This window comes from Marmota marmota, unplaced genomic scaffold (assembly GCF_001458135.2).
Source record: "Marmota marmota marmota unplaced genomic scaffold, marMar, whole genome shotgun sequence".
NCBI lineage: Eukaryota > Metazoa > Chordata > Mammalia > Rodentia > Sciuridae > Marmota > Marmota marmota.
The window spans coordinates 22,202,805-22,223,998 of record NW_026000242.1 but is presented as its reverse complement, the minus strand read 5'-3'; the positions used below and the strand labels follow the sequence as shown (position 1 = coordinate 22,223,998).

The 21,194-nt window shown below is 34.4% G+C and overlaps 1 protein-coding gene across 1 annotated transcript in view; it reads left to right on the top strand.

The window, feature by feature from the left end:
- Nucleotides 1-21,194, top strand: part of Cntn5 (contactin 5) — a 1,225,793-nt gene that overhangs the window by 1,090,282 nt on the left and 114,317 nt on the right. The window contains exons 14-15 of the mRNA XM_015489961.2: nucleotides 8,152-8,279; nucleotides 11,024-11,199. Coding sequence (XP_015345447.2) covers nucleotides 8,152-8,279; nucleotides 11,024-11,199 — 304 coding nt within the window. The remainder of the gene's footprint in view (nucleotides 1-8,151; nucleotides 8,280-11,023; nucleotides 11,200-21,194) is intronic.

Genomic DNA, 21,194 nt, shown 5'->3' with positions numbered 1-21,194 from the left:
TATATATAGAGAGAGAGAGAGAGAGAGAGAGAGAGAGAGAGAGAGAGAAAGCCAGTAGAATAGGAGGGAAAGAGGAGGCACCAGGTACTTAAGTGGAACAAAATAAGTTCCATGATTTGTGTTAAAATAAGTCCAACTATTATGTAGAACCAAAATGCACTCCATGGAAGAATTTGAAAATATAGAAGCACATATTAATGATCTAATAGTCAGTAAACATTCTCAAACTTTATCAAAAGTACTATGTGTGGAAGATACATTGATAGATTAGGCTTTTTCAAAATTAAAAACTCTAGTTCTATGATAAATATCTAGAATATGCTATATAAAAGCCTCCATACACAGGCAAAAAATAAACTATCAAATTATGAAAAGCTATTCAACATCATTAACAGTCAAGAAAATACAAATTAAACACACTACATTAAATGTACACCTTATGAGAATGGCTGATTAAAAAAAGAGAAATAAGTGACATACAATGCCTGCTGGTGATGGTGGATAATTAGGTGGATCATTCATGCAGAGATATTCAAGATGACTGAATATGGATATTGTTATGGTCTGGATGTGAGGTGTTCCCCAAAATCTTACCTGTGAGACAATGCAAGAAGGTACAGAGGAGAAGAGATTAGGTTGTGAGAGTCTTAATCCATCGGGGAATTAATTCACTGATTGGGTTAACTGAGGGGTAACTGAAAGCAGGTGGGTGTGGCATTGGGGGCATGGCTTTGGGGTATATATTTGTATCTGGCAAGTGGAGATCTTTCTATCTACTGTCTGATCATCATGTGAACTGCTTCCTTCTGCCACACTTTTCTGCCGTGATGTTCAGCCTCACTTTGAGCCCCAAGGAATGGAATCTACTGTTTATGAACCTCTGAAACTGAGCCACCAAATGAACTTTTCCTCCTCTAAAATTGTTCTGGGCAGGTCTTTAATTTGCAGCCACAAAACAGCTGACTAAAACAGATGTCCTGTGTATGACTCTGCCACAGAGAACCAGGATGAAAAAGGAAAAACTATAGAGGAGAATGATTGAGGGAAGAGTTTGGATATCAGCCAAAAAGTGATGGAAAGTCAGAAAGGCAACCTAGAGAATAGAATGAAGCAATTTCAAAGCTAGTTCCCTGGCTGGGCATACTCCATCTTGCTGGGTAAAGGTAAGCAGAAAAGTACCAGCAACCCCCTTCACTGCAGCATACTAGCAGTCCTAACTACAGAATAATACCAATCCGTATAGGATTTAAATCCATTTTGGCAAGCTAGGTGATCTAAGTGTGATTACTTTGCTCCAAAGAAGGAACTCACATTGGATCTCTCCTGCCTCTAGAACCCAAGCTGTTACAACAGTTATTTATAGATGTCACCCTACCTTAGGGACCAACAGTCACTTCCCCGATACTACCAAAAGCCTTGGTCCTATGCAAGTTTCACAAAGGTGAAGACAGGCTGCTAAGTGTTCTACAGCTTCAGGACCAGTGGTCGTCAGAGACAAGAGCCCAATTCCCATTACACCATCTCACAGGAATTAAGGAAAAACTTCTCCTACTCCATGGGCTTAGGACTGTAGCCATCGGTACACAAAGGCCCAGAATAACTGGCACTTTTGTCTTAGGACCAGGAAAAGGTTTCACTTGTGACCTTTAGCTCCAGGACCATGGATGCCAATACCACAAGCCTCGGCCCCCAAAGTGCTTATCCCTCAGGATCTAAAGACATTCCCATCCATGTAATGCAGCCCACATGCCCTAATTATTACCAAAAGGCCACATCTCCACATGCCACGGTATTAGAGATTATGGTATTATCATGTGATCTAGGGGAACATCAACATTTAGTCCATATCAATAATCTATTCAAAATCACAATATGGTACAATTGGACAGCCACATGAAAAATGAATAAATACCCATATCTCATACCATAAACAAAAAATAGCTCAAGTGTATCAGACATAAACAAACTATAAAATTTATATAAGAAAACACACAAAGATTGTAACTTCAGGCAAAAGATTTCTTAACATAACAAAAGCACAATGCATGAAATAAAATTAATAAATTGAACTTTACTGACATTAGGAATTTCTGCTGTTGGAAAAATTCCAAGACATGGCACAAACTGGTATATTTGCATGTCATATGTCTGAAAATGAAGTTCTTTTTAAGAGTATTAGAGAACTCCCAAACTTCAAAAATAAGAAATAATTCTGTAAAAATTGATATTTGAATAATCACTTCACAAAGGAAGACTTACAGATGGAAAATCAGCACATGAAAAGACACTGCACATATTCATCACTAAGAAAATACAGCCTAAAATCACAAAGAGATCCCATTACCTACTTATTATTAGAACTCAAAGACTGACCATGAAAAATGCTTTAGGAGTTCTCTGATACTGGTGCTGCTAAGAATGTAAAGTGGTGTCATCATTTGATAAAATCACAGTAGCAGCTTCAAAGAGAAACATGAACATAACCAGAGGATATAGTCTTTACAGATCCAAGTATTTAGCCAAAGGAAATAAAGGAATAGATCCAAAGAAGACTCAGATATCAATGTTCAGGAACACTTTATTTGTAAATAGACCTGAACTGAAAGCAAATAAATACCCATCAATAGGTGAATAGATCAATAAATTGTAGTACACATACACATTGGAATACTAGTAAGCAACAAAAATAAATGAATAGGCAATTGTAGTCATTTAGATAAATCTTAATTTAGGATGAGTGAAATAAGCTATATATAAGGTAATATAACATATACTGTATCATTTAATTTATATAAAAGTCTAGAAAATGCAATCTAACTATGATTGTAGTTATTTGGTGATGGGAATAGGGTAAAAGAGGACTGGAAGAGAGCATGTGAAGGAGCACAGTTACTTTTATGGGTTATTTATATGTTCACTATCTTAACTGTAATGATGGTTTTGACTTACCATCCACATACAAAAGCTTTTCAAAGCATAGACTTTAAACAGGTGAATTTACATGCTTATGATAACTCAATAAAGCTGTTCAAATGTTTGGAAGCTTCAGATGACACTCACAATATATGAGGCCTGACCTGATCTTGCCCTGACTCTCTCTCCATTCTTACCTATGCCACTCCCTGCTGCTGTTTCAGCTGACCATTTGGCTCTTCAGGACCTCATGGTCATTTCAACTGACCTCAGCCTTTGCAAATGTTATTGCCTCTGCTTTTCCACACAAAAGGATGACCTCAAACAAATGCTCCTTCTATTCTTAATGCAAATATTACTCCCCAAGAAAAAACTTACCTACTACATAAATATTTCAGGTATATGAGTTAAAAAATTTCTTGGCAGTCTTCATCTTCACTTTTAACATTTATCACATATTTATATTTTTTAATAAATTTTAGATTATGTTTACCATAACCAGTAAAATATAATACTTTAAAAATATTAACTAGATAATATATGCAAAGTGACCTTGTAAGAGGAATATATCTCTCTCTAAACTAGTTAGGTATAACTGTTTTACATTTAAGGAAAGAGATTAAATAACTTTGATTAATATTACACACCCACTAGTCAATGGCACTGATTCAAACTCAACCTTCTGTACTTTTAAAGCTTATGGTACTAATTATTAATCATCCCATGATACATGCACTGTGATATCAGAAGGAAACCTAATCTGGCAGATGAACATGTATGCCAAGGAACACAAGCAACATCTAGAAGCTGAAAACAGCTCCCACCATACAGCCCACAAAAAATTTAAAAATTAATAATAAAAACACACAATGATTTCTTTCCAAAACAAGAATGAGCTCTTTAAAGACGACTTTTCTCCAGAGCATCCAGGTAAAACTTTACCCAGGCCACACCTGGATTTCGGCATTTTGAGACACTCAGCATTCTGAAGAAATGAATGGATGTTCGGTTAATTATTAGGTATTGTTTTAACTTACCAAGTTTGAGTAATTTGTTATGCAGCAATAGAAACTATCCTGAATACACACTGGTGAGTGACACAGGGGAAATCACCCACAAATTATATTTCTTATTAATAACTGATGAGCCTAACCAAGTCATTTTAACTTTCTTGGGTTTTAGTTCTTGAATATTTGAAATGAGGTTGGATCAGCTAAGTTACAAGTTCCACGAATTAATTTTTATCTTTAAACAAATATTGTGGGTCTGGGGTTGTGGCTCAATAGCAGAGTGCTTGTCTAGCATGCATGAGGCACTGGATTCCATCCTCAGCACCACATAAAAATCAAACAAAGATATTGTGCCCACCTAAAACAAAAATATTTTAAAAAAGCCTATTGTGGCATGCCTTGATCAAGCATCTTCTCTCCACTACAAATTCTTTTTCCATCCTTCTGTATGCTATATTATGTCCCATGAGGCTGGCTCCTGAGAACTCAATCAGTGGGTTTCCTTGCCCCAAGCAATGGTGAAATAGGAGGATGAAAAAATGGTAGGCTGAGTATTCCTTGACTTCCTAATGAGGGCAATATGCTAAGGAAGAAATGATCCCTAACTTAACCTGGGAATGTGGGAGCAGGTTGATGAGGGGCTATGAACAAAATTGTGTCCCCCACCAAATGCATGTGTAGAAGCTCTACTACCAGTATTAATACACTGCTGTGAGGGCTCACGTGTCCTGCATGGGGAGGGAATGAGTAAACCATATGAAGGGGTAGGCTGGCTGGAAATAAAAGTCTGAAAAAAACAGTATTAAGAAATGAAGAGAAAAGACACAAGGAATTAGTTAAAGCAGGGGCTTTAGGAGTGAAAAAGACCTGATGGGTCTGATCCTAACAAAGGGAAAAGACAAATGATTTATACTGAAACACACCAAAGGAATTTATCCTGAGGAAGGGTTCTTTAAGATAAACAAGAAGCATGAGGTTGTGGGGAAGTTGGCCCGATTGAGGACTTATTACTTGCACAATAATTCTTCCTCCTACAGGCAGCTGGCACCTCAAGATTACTTGGGCACACTGGTATCTCTTTCCACTCCCTGTGAAGTTGCATTTGAACCAATGAATTTCACAGTATCACAGAATTCTCTTTGAGAAGGACATTGCCAAGGCAATGAAGCAGTCTCATATGGGTGACATGACCCTAAGACTTCTCCAAGGGGCACACCTCTGCTTAGGCATAACTCAGACAAGCCCACAATTCATTTGTGACTCCCAACAGTGAGGGTTTTTAAGAGGCAATTAAAGTTGAATAACATCATAGGGTAGGATAGGTGACCTTAGAAGAGGACGAGATCTTTCTCTACACACATACACCATGGGAAAGTTATATGAGCACACAGTAGGAAAGCAGCAGTCTGCAAACCAGCAAGAGAGCCCACACCAGAGGTCAACCATGCTGGGTTGACCAGCTGGGTTGGACTTTTTAGCCTGTCAAATTGAGAAAATAAATTCCTGTTGTTTAAAAATGAAAGATAATTATGAAGTACATATCAAAACATTACATGGTACCCATTACTATGTGCAATTCTGCATTTCTGTGTCTCAGTTTTAAAAAGATAAAAGAAGAATCTAATCTGAGAGTCAAAGCATGATCACTAAGTAATATGGCAGAAGGTAAACAGATGGTATTCCAAGGCAGTCTACTTAGAAAGGTCTATACCAAGTTGTGGGGTGTCTGATAGGGAAGCCAAACATGGAAATGAAGGGTCCAGGAAGTGGCCCTGAAATTTGGAAATAGAGATATGTGTCAAGGGGTTAACAATGAACGCATGTGAGGTGAGTTAAGCACCATAGTGTCCCAGACGAATTAACAAGGCAGAGTGTCAGGAACTAGTGGCAAGGTGAGAACCAAGACAATTCCATATCTAGGCAGAAATTAACACCAAGTCTAGAATCCAGAATATAGGAAGCATGACTGGCTCTTAATTCTAGAAAGTTGGTTTGAACTCTTAAATTCTCTCCTTACCCCACAAAACCTTCCCTACCTCCCTCCCTTCCCTTACTACCCTACTCTGAATCTAAGGATGTCTCAGCAGAATTAGTCCCCAAATCTGAAAAACTCTGACAGCAGAGGGGAGAAGATTAAAAGGTTAGGAATCTCCAGGAGAGAAATAATTCAACATTCAATTATCTAAGTAATTATGTGTGTAATAACCAGCATTATAATGCAAATCACACTCATTATCTACTTTTTCTAAGATTAAAAAAAAAGCTCATCTGATAAAGATTTGCAATTTGAATCAGAAGACAGGATTTAGAGTAAAGGACACTGTTACCTGACAGATAAACATTATGATATTCAAAATTCTTCATACCTTCAATTGGATTAGTAGTCTAACGTACAGACCTGGGAGTTGGTAAACTATCTACAAAAGGAGAATTTAATATGCTGCCTCTTGTCAGTGAAAAAGCATTCATCTTAAACCAAGAGCTGAAATATTGCCAGTGTCCAAGACACATTTATTTCTTTGAAGCAGGTGAATATTTAAGCCAAATTTCTTCCCTACTATATTATAATTTACTCCAGTTGGTAAAATCCAGAATATTTTCAAAATATTAGTAATCAGCAAAAATTATAGTATTTAGGTAAATTCAAAGTCTATAATTTTCACAAGAAGAATTCTTTGCAATGAATGTAAGTTTTACTTTCAAATATATCTCTGGTAGAATGTTTACCATTGAGTTTGAAATGGAATAAGTTCACAAAATAGCATTTTTATAGAAAAAAAAAAGAACCGAAATTTTCATTGACCATCTTGAATGGACTATATACAATAATATATATTATTAGAAGCATTGTTTTCCAAATATCTCCAGTTAATCTCTCTTAGATATAAACTACAAAATCAACCTTTCTCTTCCTAGTCAGACTTGTTTCTAAATTTGTTTTTCTTCTTACATATTGCAAATCAAATTAGATCCATAATGAAAACCATGTTTTTTTCAGTGTTATCTTTATTAATGGCAATATGTAAGTATATATTCATAAGCAATATTTCAACAATCTACAATTTAATAACAATTGTATGAAGTTCAATATTGTAAATAACCATCAGGTCTGAGAGATTAGCAAGACTGAATGTACATTTTAAGATAGTATCAAAAATCTTGACCGAACAGATTTAGCCATTATTTTGGAATCTTTATTGGTTTAATATCATATTGCTATGTAATAAACTGTTCTCAGGAACAGGAGGATTCAATTTTAGTATTTCATATTCAGAAGGGTCACTGGTTCTTACCCCATGCAGCACAGCCTATTTTTCCCTCTTTTCTAAAAGAAGTCAGTCCAAACTCCAATGATATGTCAACTAAAACCACAACAGTTTCTTCTGTTTCAGTTCACTTTTGTAGGCTGATATACTGGTGAAATAATGGGTTACACTTCAAGAGCACAGAAAGGAGAAAAGGACCCAAGTACTAATTAAATTTGAAATCTATAAATTCCTAAAATGATAAATACACAGGAGGATGTGGTAATTCCAAATGTCAGCCTCATTTTCACTGAACTTCTAAAAATTTTTAATAATGCTTTAATTTTTCACCTTTATATAAAAATGAAGGTCCATTTTTAACAAAGGTCTTTAAAGAGACCAAATGCAAACTCGGATATCATGTTCTTATGTTTAAAAAGTGCGGTGTGAGCAGCTGAGTTACCAGGTTGCATTTTCATACCCTTGCTGTACCTTTGGCAATACAGAGAAACCACCATAAATCATCTCCTGGCTGTATACAATTAATTTTATGTTCTGTACTTGTCCTCCTCTATGTTTTATGCTATTTCTTTTTATATTTGATTTTGGAGGTCACTCTTGGTTTGAGGTAAAATACCCAAGCTTAATATTAAAATATTGCTAGGTGATATCCTAGGAACAAGTTGTTATAACCAAATTCAGGGTCACCTTTTTCTACCAGTTTTAAAATTAACTGTTAAAAACTGTCAAAAGAAAAATAACCTGTACCTCCCTACCTCTTTTGAATATTAGAAGATATTCAGTGGCTTTATGGCATAAAGTCTTAAAAGGATAAACCATTTCTACTGTCACTGCTTACTTTCACAGTGATGCTTTATCTTATTTATTATCACCTTACAAGTGTTTTGAGACTTCATCAGAGTTTCTTATCATTTAGTTGATTTGCAGTAAAACAGGAGAAAACCTTTTTTAATAATTTTCAGAATAGCTATTCTTCCAGACGGGAGCCTACGGATACTAAATGTTTCTAAGTCAGATGAAGGGAAGTACGTTTGCCGAGGGGAAAACATCTTTGGTTCTGCTGAAATAATAGCATCTGTATCTGTAAAAGGTAAGAAAATGTGGCTAATGTCTTACAAGCCTAGTTTCATGCCCATATAAGAAAATAAGTATGACGTGCACATGTGTATGTTTGCACTTAACTGTGTACATGCCTGCTTCTAAACCATATTACAAACAGAATTAACACACCCAAATTGTCACTTTCTATCATTTAGGAAACCTAGCAGGAAAGAACCAATTATTGGTTAAAATTCAATATTTTGCTTTGAACAAAACTTATAAAGTTTTTTTTTTTGAAATGTCTCAAAATATTAACACTAGCAACATAAAAGAAATTTCCCTCCACTTGGTTTGGGGATATAGCTCAGTGGTAGAACATTTGCCTGGTGTGCATTGGGCCTGGGGCTCCATCCTTAACACCACAAGAAAAAATATTTTCTGTACTAAAACTAATTTTAACATCAGTAAGGAATATTCCTTTGTTGCCATATCAACTAGGGATTTAGACCCAGAGGAGTATCAAAAAGAGGATATCTATGAGTAGTGGAGCCGGGGGTATAGATCAGATAAATTGGTGCCAGTGCTGCTCATTGAGGTTTGCACCAATGGAATTTCTTATATACTTACACTTTTAGTATGATAAATATTATTTCTAATATATATGTTCTCTGGTTCTAATACAACTAGATTTCAAGCCAAGAACATGGTTTTGAGACTATATTATTGTTTAGTAGTAAAAAGAATAATCTCATATCTTAGGAGCAAAGCAAAGAGACATTTTTCACAACTGAATTATATCGTTGACTTTTTTCCCATTGTGCATGTATTATATACCAAATCAAACTTTGACCATAAAAATATGACATTTATTTAGGTTTGGAAAATGAACAAAGTTCTGTGGACAGCAGTAATGATTTACAATATTGTGAACATACTTAGTGCTAATAAAACTGTTAATTTTTCTGTGTCTTTAGAAATGCAAATGTAATCAAAATACCCAGCTCTATGATAGTTTAGAAGAAAGGCAAACATTAAGTGTAGGAGAGAACATAATTTAAAAGATGTTTTCATTTATATCATATATGTTACTGGGATCCAACCCAATCTTCCAGTCATATGTCTTATTCTGTGTGCTAATCAATTTTGTTCTTTTCATAATGAGGTAATGCTGGGTCCACAGACCATTTTTGGTGGAGAGGTTAAGGAGGGGAATGGGGATTGAACCCAGAGTAAGCCACATCCCCACCTCTTTTTATATTTTATTTAGAAACAGGATCTTGCTAAGTTGTTTAGGGCCTTGCTAAATTGCTGAGACTAGCTTTAAATTCATGATCCTTCTGCCTCATCTTCCCAAACCTCTGGGATTATAGATGTGTACCACTGTGCCCATCCCACAGACTTTCATGATCATAATAATAGGTTTTGTAAATAATGAGTTAAATGGGATATTTAGTGATTCAGTATACTTCAATTTCCACAAAATTCCAACTACAGTATATTATGTTCATCTGTCTTATTCAATAAAGCCAGAACTTGGAACGCCACACAGAATATCTGAGCTCTAGAATGCTAATAGTTATAGTGGCATTCCTGTTTTAGGATTTCATTTTCTTCTCAGGAACTACTCGGGACTTTGGATATTAAAGAAAGTGATAGGTGATGAGGAGTGGTGCTTTCTCAGACTATACTCTTGTGATCAATAGAGGTAGAGTAGGAAAATCAAGCTAATTATTAATCAACATGTCATATTTCTTGTGGCATCTATACCCATGAATCTAATTAGTAAAAAAAAAAAAAATCAAAATCGTGTCTCCATTACCCCCTACTTCATTTAAAACATGTCACATTGCAGTCACTTAATTACTCATTTCACCCTTACATGCATAGCTGTATTAGTTACTCTAATCCCAGTAAAAATGTGTCATTTTCAAAATTTAACCAAACCATGTAGTTAAACATATTTTTTCCTCCAAAAACATTTTCATTCAGTGTTTTTGCCTTTCTTTATATAGTTTAATTAAACCAACCATAATCTATTCAAAATGAAATTTTATAATCATCCAGAAGGTACCCATCCTACTCTTTTCTATTCAGAGTGTTTTGTGGAATGAAAAGTAAGTATAAGTAGTATAGTAGTAGAATAATATTTTTATCCCCACTGAGATAGTAATTTGGAGGGACGTTCTTTCTTTTGCCTTATAGCCTCTAGGAGCCTTTAAGGCACAAACATCCCTGCAATTCTTCCTTCTGAGATAAAAAGTATTTTTAAAAAATGCTCCTTAAGTTGTCCATGGACTTGTTTATTTAATTATATGGGGTGCTGAGAATTGAACCCAGTGTCTCACAAATGCCAGGCAAGTGCTCTACTACCACTGAGCCACAACCCCAGCCCTATTACTTAGCATTTTTAATCCTTTCATGTACTTGATGATCCTTTAAGTTGCTCAGAGAGACTGCAGCTTCTCTTTTCTAGTGCTTCTTCCAGGATGCCAAATGTTGCTTCTAGTTTTGTTGTTTCTTTGTAGTGTCTTGTCATTTTTGTTTGTTTTTTCCTAAATCCAGGGACTCCAAATTCATTAGTCATCTACAAAAGCATAATAAAATATCCTAGCTTCCTAAAAGCTAAGATTTCACTTAATAATAAAGATGTGAAAAATTTGGTGTATGTATCTGGAGCAGTTGTATTTGTATAGAATCCTTATATACTTTTTTTTTTCTGTTATTCAAAATGATACAGGCTGCATGGGGAAAACCCTGTTGATTATTTTAATTAATATATTTTTGCTTCCATAGAACCTACAAGGATAGAACTTACTCCTAAAAGAACAGAGTTAACTGTTGGAGAAAGTATAGTCCTTAATTGCAAAGCAATTCATGATGCTAGTTTGGATGTCACTTTCTACTGGACGCTAAAAGGACAGCCTATTGATTTCAAGAAAGAAGGTGGACATTTTGAAAGCATCAGGGCCGTAAGTTTATACACTTTTATTTTCAAGTAGTAATAAGAAATTTTGACTCAATATAAAATGTTTTAATATATGAAAAGTTAATAAAAGTAGGAAAAATGATTAAAACAATTACTTTCTTTTATGTCATGTCAAACTGAAAATAATAATTCTTTTAAAACTCCAGTAAAAAAAAAATTGGAAGATATTATTATGTGAGTTTGGTTTCTTTGCCACTTTTTAAAAATTGTTTTAATAGTATTGTAAATATTTACATATTACTTCTCACATTATATTGCTACATAAAATGGTCACTGCATTATTTAGCTTTGCTTTCAGTAATTATGCTACAGTAATGAATGAAGTTAGTCTGCCTGTCCTACTCCTCCATAGAAGTAATTTGGGGATATTCTTTAGTTTTTCACAAGCTGTAGAAATTCAACATGCATACCATAGTCACGATTGGACCTTAGTCTTAAACATTCATGGACATTCTCGTTTCTTATCTGCCAAGTCTTTTCTTTTTAATATCTACTTATATTATGCATCTACAAGGCATTCAGTCAAATGAAATAGGAAATCTTGTGAACCAGATACTACAGAATAATAGCAGTACCTTAGCTTTATAGAGAATTGAAAAGAATACCCCTTCCCCCACTGACTTCATGAAAATATAAAGGAGCAGCATAGTGACAGAGAGAATTGGAGAAAGACGTGGAACTCAGCTGGTAGGGAGATCTTGGATGAAATTTTCCTTCTATATTGGCTGAAGAGAGAGATTCAAATATATATTTACTCCCACCCCAATTATCCAATTTAAATGCTGTCATATACTTCCTAATATCAGTTTATTCTTTCCTAAACACTATGGGAAGCTTTGGAAAACCATAGGTAGTGAACCCAGATATCTAAACTCACTTGTATTGGATTTTACTTTAAAGATCATATGATACAGTAAAAAAAGTCCTGGACCCAAAGTTAGGAATTCTGTGGATGGAATTTCAGCCCAATCCCTAATCATCTCTGTAACATAAAGGCGGTCATTTGATTTGACTGGACCTCAATCTCAGAGAAGTGAAAAATTTGTGCCAGATAATTTCTAAAATCCCTCTCACTCTAGATTTAATAAATGCATAGTAGTGACAGAGTAAAGATGAACTCTCTTTGTTGCATTTGCCAATGTAACCCAAATTAAACACTTTGTTCCAAATTATTCCTTCCATCCTTGTTTACTCTGCAATTAATGAGAGAGACTATATAAATAACGGATGATTACCTACTGCATTAGTCACCATCTCATTAAATCAATTTCAATTAACTATGGCTAAGTTATATGCAAAATATTTAGATCATGTTACACTCATTTGGGTTGATAATTCCTTTATATGAATTTAATAACGTAAATGCCATAAAACAGAAACAGGATAATATGATACAAAAATATTACTTTTGACAGCAAAAAGTACCACTAAAAATATTTTCTTAGGATTATTTATAAACATTCCTTTGAGTGATCAGATATATAAAGTAAAAATATCTCCAAAATTACCAATGATTTTCCTTCATAGAAACAGACCTAGGGCCTGGGGATATAGCTCAGTTGGTAGAGTGCTTACCTTGCATGTACAAGGCCCTGAGTTCGATCCCCAGCACCAAAGAAAGAAAGAAAAAAGAAAAGAAACAGACCTTCTTTTTTGAACCTGATAAAGTTATGACAATTTTGCTTATGCCCCTTAGACATTACCACTCTTGGTCAATGTCATTTATTTGTATAAATATGTATCTTGAATGTTTTTCACAAATACCTGCTCTATCCCTCTTTGCACATATGCTGTCCCTTAAACTTGAGAAATACAAAACTAATCCCTTACTCCATGCAAACCCATATACACCCAAGACATTTTAAAATTATGCTTTGGAATAAGAAAATACTTATCTTGAAGACACTTTTAGTATACTTACAACAATTTATAAAAATAAATCCTTAAAATATTTGGTAGCATCAAAACTGTGCAATGTAAAAGAGATCTTCTATCACCTTTCTCAACAATTTTGAAAACTAAATGAGTTCTGTTTAGAGAGAACACCACTGCATGACAATGGATGGGCAAGAAGGAACAATGTTTTGTCCCACTCTTCCTCCTCTCCCCATAAATGTATCTGCTTTAGGAGGAGAAATAAAATTGTCATTAGAAGGGAGATTTGGGAAGCCCTCTAGGTTTGTAAATACCTTCTGGGAGGAGGGAAGATTCTAGAAGTCAGAGAGACAGAACTGTTCTCAGAGAAAATCTCAGTAAGTACTCCTAAGGCCTGCTCTGTACTCCAAAGAAGAACCATTCAAAGAATGTTGAGGTCTCACCTTAGGGGTCCAGGTGGTGCAGAAGAGCAAGAAAGACAAATGGGACTGGGGGCTTCAGTAGAAATAGAGTATGGCTTTAACTGGAATGTTCTGGAAGCTGCTGCCCTGGGATGGTGTGCTGGAGATGGGTGATTCAATGTGGTTGAATCGGAAGATAAAGAGGAAAAAATGAGCCAGCCAAACCTCAGAGATGAGGAGAGAAGAAAAAAATCACAAGGATTTTGATGTTTAACATCTTATACATACCAAAATATGACATAAGTATGTTCTTAACTAGTTGAGATTTTTTTATATATACAGCTATTTGTAGATAAAAGTAGTCAAATTTTTATGTGTACACTTTATGTAACATATAATGTCATGTTTTAAATAGACTACTGTTTTTGGATGACTGCATTTCAGGAGAGTACATAAACATGTAATCATATCATGTTTTATAAACAATAGTATTGCTTTAAAATTTAAATTAAAACATCTATAATGAAAATGCTTCTAATTCTCTTGCCCTCTGTCCTGAGACCCCATTTAATAAACCTGGCAATTTGACTAATTTGGAGTAAAACCATTACCAAAGCCACAGTTATAAGGGGCCAGGCAATCAGTTCATAAATATTTGATCCAGTTCTCCTAAATCATTTCTGGCAAACAATATGAACAAACTGAATGTATAAATTATCAAATCTATTCTTAAGATTTTAATTCAATCCACTATTTGCAGGACCCTTTATTTTATTTGCTAAGTGTTGTGGGGGATACAAAGAAGACATGGCCCTTCACCACTGAGAAGGCACAATTGAATGGGAGAGAGCAGGATGGGCTAGAAATCTATTCTCTGCATGCATACAGGCAGGAGAAGTCAGTTTTTGAAACGTATCTGGATAGGTAGAATTTTGCCAGGTTCCTAGAACAAAATGCTTTGCCATACAGAGCAGACCCGTCAAAAAGACAAAAGGCAGAAGAGTTTGGGGCATGTCTGAGGAAAAATGTGGAACCAGATGCCTGGACAGCACAGTGAGGATACACAGTAGACAAGAAGTCAATATTTGTTGATTAAATTTCAAGGAGAGCAGTGGAGGCTTCATTGTAAAAGGCACTGATTTCTGAGCTGTAGAATTTGGTTGTATTTTGAATGTAGCAGGGAGCCACATGGTTCACATTTATTTTTTGAGAAGATAATTTTGACAGCTAGGTGGAGCAGGGATTGAATAGTTCATGGATTTAAATTCAGTCTAGACTGGTGAAGTAGAAGTTACAGTGAGGAGACAGACATTACAACCTCTGGTGCTGAATAACCATCTTATTAAATAAAAGCATTTACCGCTATTTTGACACAATTGTTGATGTTGTTCAGAGCTCTGCAGGAACCTCTGCTCCCTCAATGTCTGAATAGCACCCGAGTGTCACCATCTGCCCCAAAGTCACAGTCTTAATGGAGGGCTGTGGTGATGCATTGCTTTCCAGAGACTTAAAATTTCCTACTCATTTGGAATATAATCAAGCTTTAATCCTTATAATGCATAAAGAACTATTACACTGAATATCATGGAAGCCTGCAATTTGCTGTTTTTTTGACAGAGAAAAACATGTTACACCTTTGTGATCAGGATGGTCTGCTTAAAAAAAAAAAAAAAAAAACCTATGTTTTCCATTTTGTGACCTCCCCATTGCAAAGTTGCTAAATTACAACTATACAGGCAACCAAGCCAGGGTTCTATGCAACTGCACTATTTGCAGGACCTTTTACCCAATTCTCTGGTTAAAGCAATAATGGGAACAAAAACATAGAAAGCACAATGGGGATTTTTGACCTCCTTTTTAATGAGGAAACTGAAGAGTAAGACTTTTTCAGACCATGCCCATGAATATTAAGTTGAGCATCAATATAACATTTAGTTATAACACAATTTTAAATGTTATATTGATTCTCCTTTATGAATCATACTCTATTCGTATTCACTTACTACTTATTATGTGTTCAGTCCTAAACTGGGGGAAATAAAAATAAAAGGAAGCTTTGATCCCAGTCTTCAGGAAGCACAAAATGATGCAGAATATGAAGTAATTCAAGAAAAATATGACCACAGGAAAACTGTTGCTATTATTTTTAAATTATAGCCAACTATTGTTAGAGACCAGAAAAGAGAAAGATTTAATCTGAACTTTTGCACTGTGGAGAAAAGAACAAGGAATTAATTAAGCAATAGACAGTATGTGAATAATTGAACTGTTGATATACTCAATATACACAATAATTGAACACTCACTCTGATTTCTCTTAACAACCTAAGAGTTTTATTATTGGGGGGAAAAGTGCTAACTGACCCAGACCCAAGAGGGTAGAATTAGGACAGACAGAGTAGAAAGGAAAGGATAATCCCAAGGTTTTGAGGGATGTTGGAGATTATGAATAGAGTTTGAAGTTCTTCCTAGACTGATATATGGATTCTCCTTTGGAGTTGGCAATCTTTTAATGCCAAGTAATCTACAGTATGTTACATTACCACATTTGAATATCGGAAAATAGGAGTAATTTTCATAACTTCTATTCTAAGAATCATAAACAAATATTTCTGATTTGTATCTATGGCTTTTGTGAATTACTGGGTAGATAAAAAGGAGCCAGAATATAAGCCCCTTAATGCCTGAGAATTTTGTATTAGCTGAAAAGCTCTAGCCCAATTTCAATTTTCTTATCACATACTTCTGTTCCTCATTTATCTTCTTAGAAATTAGCTTCTATTTCTGGAGGAGTAAAAGTCTTAAAATGGAATACAGTAAATGTTCAACAGGCATGCTTCTCTTTACCAACTAATAAAAATATTAGTAGGGTAAAAGTGAAGGAAATCATGGACACAGTGCCACTGTTTTCTAAGGCACAAAGCTATGAGGTCCTCATGAGTATCTGTTACACCCTCTTCTTCAAACTGGCTGCATAAGTCCCAGAACCATTTTTTTTTTTTTTTGCCAATCAGGAAGCGAACTAAGGGGTAGCAGGTCTACCAAAGGCACAGATTCTCTTTGGCTCGATCTGTTCATTAGTCATATTCATATGTCCAAGTAGTATGGCCTCCTGGACTCTGAGCCCTACACTCTCACCGTCTGGCACAGGATTTATCCTTCCTCATTAGTTCAGTTCCTGCCTTACTAAATCATGGAAACCTGGCAGTCTACCAACTTGGTGTTATCTGCTATATTTCTTAATTGAGATGGATTTGTTTCATACCAGTTGCCTCCTAGTCTTTCATATAACTTAACAAAAATATTTTTTTAATTTTAATAGAACAGAAACAAGTAATAACCACCAATCAAAACTTGGGGACTGACACAAAGAGAGGTTACATCCAAAATCCATAGAATTTTGAGATCATCTCAAATCTATTTGCCTTGTCTATATTAATAAAAAAAAATTCCACCATCTTGTTAAAGTAGAAATCATTCTTACAGCAAATAAGAATTCCCTTCTTTTCCAGTATGTGTATGTGTTTCATGTGGTCATGTGACAAAATATAAGACTGAAATCTATTATTCTATAACATTTTGTATTAATGAAATAAGTTCAACTCTGTTTTTCTAAAAATAGTGGCAAATATGTCATCTTAATTACTTTCTAGTAAGGATGCCCACAAAATAGCAATTTATTCAAGCCTTATTAAATAAAAATAATAAAAACTTGATACATATCATTATCAGATTGCCCAACAACTAAATTATTTTAGAAGTTTTAATACTATTAAACACTATACAAATTTTTGTTAAAATCTGTTGTAACAGAATCATTTATTTCTTTGTTTTTGTTTTTTTTACTTTATCATAGTTTGGAATTGAGTAAACAATGACCACCTTAGGTAACATGTAAGTATGGTATTGGGATACCATACTTAATTCCTGGTTTATTATCTGTGGACCACAATATGGTCAGGATCATGGCAGGATAATAATGCTGGGTAGATGATCCACTTTCATTTTTTCTGCAATTGACAAAGCAAAACATGTGTGACTCTTCAATTTCTGTAGTTTTCCAAATTTGATAAAATCAGGTAATGCCTCAAAGTTATATCACATTTGGAAAAGACAAACTTCTCTGTCCATTTTACAAGCCTTACTTTGTTCATTTGAATATAGTCAACCAAAACATACATTCTGGGTATGGGATTATCGTAAGGATGCAGGGCATTGTGTTAATTTGTCAATTTTAATATCTATTTTATATTTGTTATATTTTCATGGCATTATGTGTGATATGAAGAGTCACTAATATCTGCAACAAAAAACTGCAGGTCTTTTTATTTTATTGTTATTGTTATTTTTTTTAAAGGAGAGGGAAAATAAAGCTCCATGACAAAGAAAGATAATCTTAGTTGAGGACCATGCTGGGAAAAATCAGATCAATAGCCAGCATTCTGTGATCTCTAAAGGAAATAAAATGCCATACTTTTCAGACTCGGCTCTGACATTATAGGTTATTAGATTGGGAAACATGGGAATGAGAAATAGAAAATACCTCTACCTCTTAATAGAATTTGATCTTCTAGATTATAAACTTCAGAAATTAAAATTTTCTAGCTCACTAACACCAGAAATCAAGATATGTTTATTTGCACTTAGGACTCCATATATTTTCTCCTTTGGAAGTTTTGTTTTTCTCCAAAGTTACTTTCTATTCATGCATATATGGACTCAATACATTTCTATAATACTATAAGATTTAAAAAAAAAAATCAAGCCAAAAAGCAAAGATTAATTTACCTGGAATGAAGCACTTGCATCTTTGGAAATTTTACGATTATCCCCAGTGTGTTGTTGCAACCACTGTTACTGTTCTTTTAATTTTGATCATGCAGTCTGATTTATTTTAAGCATGTTTATTAAACAAATTCTTACCTAACTCTAAGTCACTTTTAATAGTGAATCACTTAGACATATTATTCTAAAATGAATAACAAACTTCTATTATAAATTTCTATAAATTATCCTCTAATTTTCATATTGAAGATCAATGGATCTTGACTCTAGAGTGACTTTCCCTTCCAAATCTGACAAAGACTGATTTTTATGACAGCAAAATCTTTATAAATTTATATAAACAGTTTAGAATAAATCAATGAATAACTAAATTCACAATATCAAATCCACACTTCAACTTATAAAACTATCACTATTACTTTCCACTTGTATCCCATGTTCACTTATGTACTGACACGAGTACATAAATTATCTGCAAAACCTATGTTCATCTTTCTCAATAGTTCAATCTTGCACATAATCAGTTCTTTTACTTTTTAAGATTCCAATTTATAACTTTATAAGTTTTATAAACACCTCTCTTGTTTTCTTCCTTTTACTAATTTTATTGACTTATGAGCTTGTTCTAATGAATTGAATTAGAAAGAATAGCTATGTGTCACTTTTAACCAAAGATATCACACAAGCCAGTGTAGAAGATGCTGAGGTATGTTGCCCACATTCTACTTTCCAATACTGAAGCATGCTCTCCCCAAGCTACAGATAGTACTGGTGGCTGACAGCTCTCAGCTAAGTCCCTCTCTGGGAATTGCCTTTAGCTGAAGAGGGTTGTCAAACAAAACCAAGTTATGCTCCACCCCATAACTTATACCCAGTGCACAAGGGTGATCAGTATACAATGGTACTATAAAAGCCATGCCCTTTGCCTCAAAGTAAGAAAACCTCTGAAGTGTCAGCTCAGCACCAATGCCCTTTGGAATTTGCTGAGACCCTTCTTGCCCACATCATTATTAAACATCTCCCCTGCCCAATTCTATTTTCATCACTTATTTACAAGTGTTAATGCCAATGGTACTCCCCAATGAATTTTCTACCTCAGAGTCTGTTTCTCTGAAACCTAACCTAAGCTAACCATAAATGGCAGATGTCATCACTTAGGAAACACCGGAAACAGGTGTAAGTCATAAAAAAATAACTCTTTGGAATGTCTACAAGAAACCAATGTGTTAGGTGTTCAAATGTCATCTCATTTACTTTCCACAAATACCCTATGTTGTAAGATTTTTAACAAAGGAAGAACATGAATTTCACAACATTAAACATCTTTCCCAAATATAAATTTTCATTTTATATAAGAGTTACCATCTATATATATATATATATTTTTTTTCCCCAAATGGAATATTACTCAGCTTTATAGAAGAGTAAAAATATGGCATTTGCCAATAAATGGTTGGAGTTGGATAATATCATGCTAAACGAAATAAGCCAATCCCACAAAACCAAAAGCCCATGTTTTCTATAATATGCAGATGCTAATTCACAATAATGTGGTGGACACTAGGGAAGAATAGGGTTACCTTAGATTAGGTAGAGGGAAGTGATGGGAGGGAAGATGAGGGGATGTGGGGATAGGAAATATAGTAGAATGAAACAGACATTATTACTGTATGTATGTATGTGACTACATGACAAATATGATTCTGCAACATGTACACTCAGAAAGATGAGAAATTATATCCTATCTATGTATGATATACCAAAGTGCATAAATGCATTCTACTGTCATGTATAACTAATTAAAACAAATTTTAAAAAATTTTAAAAAGAGTTACTATTCACACTTGGGCTAAACCTAAAGAAAACACTATCTTTTATCAAACAGAGCATATCTAAAACTATTTAGCAAGATAACATCTTTAATTTCTTACTTTCTTTGTAAATTTGACAAATTATGTCATCTTATAAATAAGATGATTTAAAATTTGTAAGTCTATTTTTACTTCTGGTAAGATTGATAAATATTCATGCATAGTCATTCATTACTATCAAATTTCTACTATAATTTTATGGTTACCATTTGAGTTTTTATTTTCTAAAATTTGTACATATTATCATAAGCAATCTTATGCCCTTTGGACAAAAATGTTTCTGATACATATACATATAAGTATATATCTATTTAAGGCAGTTCTACAAGTCAGACTCATAAAAGGTTAATCATTTTAGAGTAAATTACAAACATTTTTTTTTTATCTGATTGAGACTCTTAACTGAAAAAACTGTAGACAAATTAAATTTAGCATAGTTTACTTGAGGAAAGAATGATTCATGAACCAGATAGTATTCAGAACCAAAAGTTCAGAGAGCTCTACCAAGCAGTATGAGAAGCAAACTATTATAAACATAGAAGTAAACTAGAATAATCATCTGATTGGCTATTGATAGTCATCTGCCTTATTTGGGCAAGGTGTGATAAATTAGCTGCAAATGATTAGCTGAAATTCTACTCTTTGTATCAAGGATAAACTAAGTTAGGCTTCCACCTAGTTTACATACTAAGTTAGGTTGTAGTTCAGTACATAGGGACTCAAAATATGGAGGCAACCTCAGGCCAAATTTAATTCGAAAAGACCTGAAGGGAGACATCTAAATTGACTTTTACATCTTGAAAGGAACTTTTAACCCTTCTTCTCAAATATGCATCATTTATTTCATTCCCACAACTTTGTGAGTCAAGCAAGTTATATTCAGATCAGAAACCAGACCTCAGGAAGGAGGAACAGTAAAGGCCTCACTGCCCAGGGACTGAGCTGCAGAGGCCTGTTTATGATACAGGCATCATTTCCACATAGGATTCTTTAAAACCCCATTACCATGAATGATATTCCAAATCTGGTTTAGTGTCTCAAGGCAC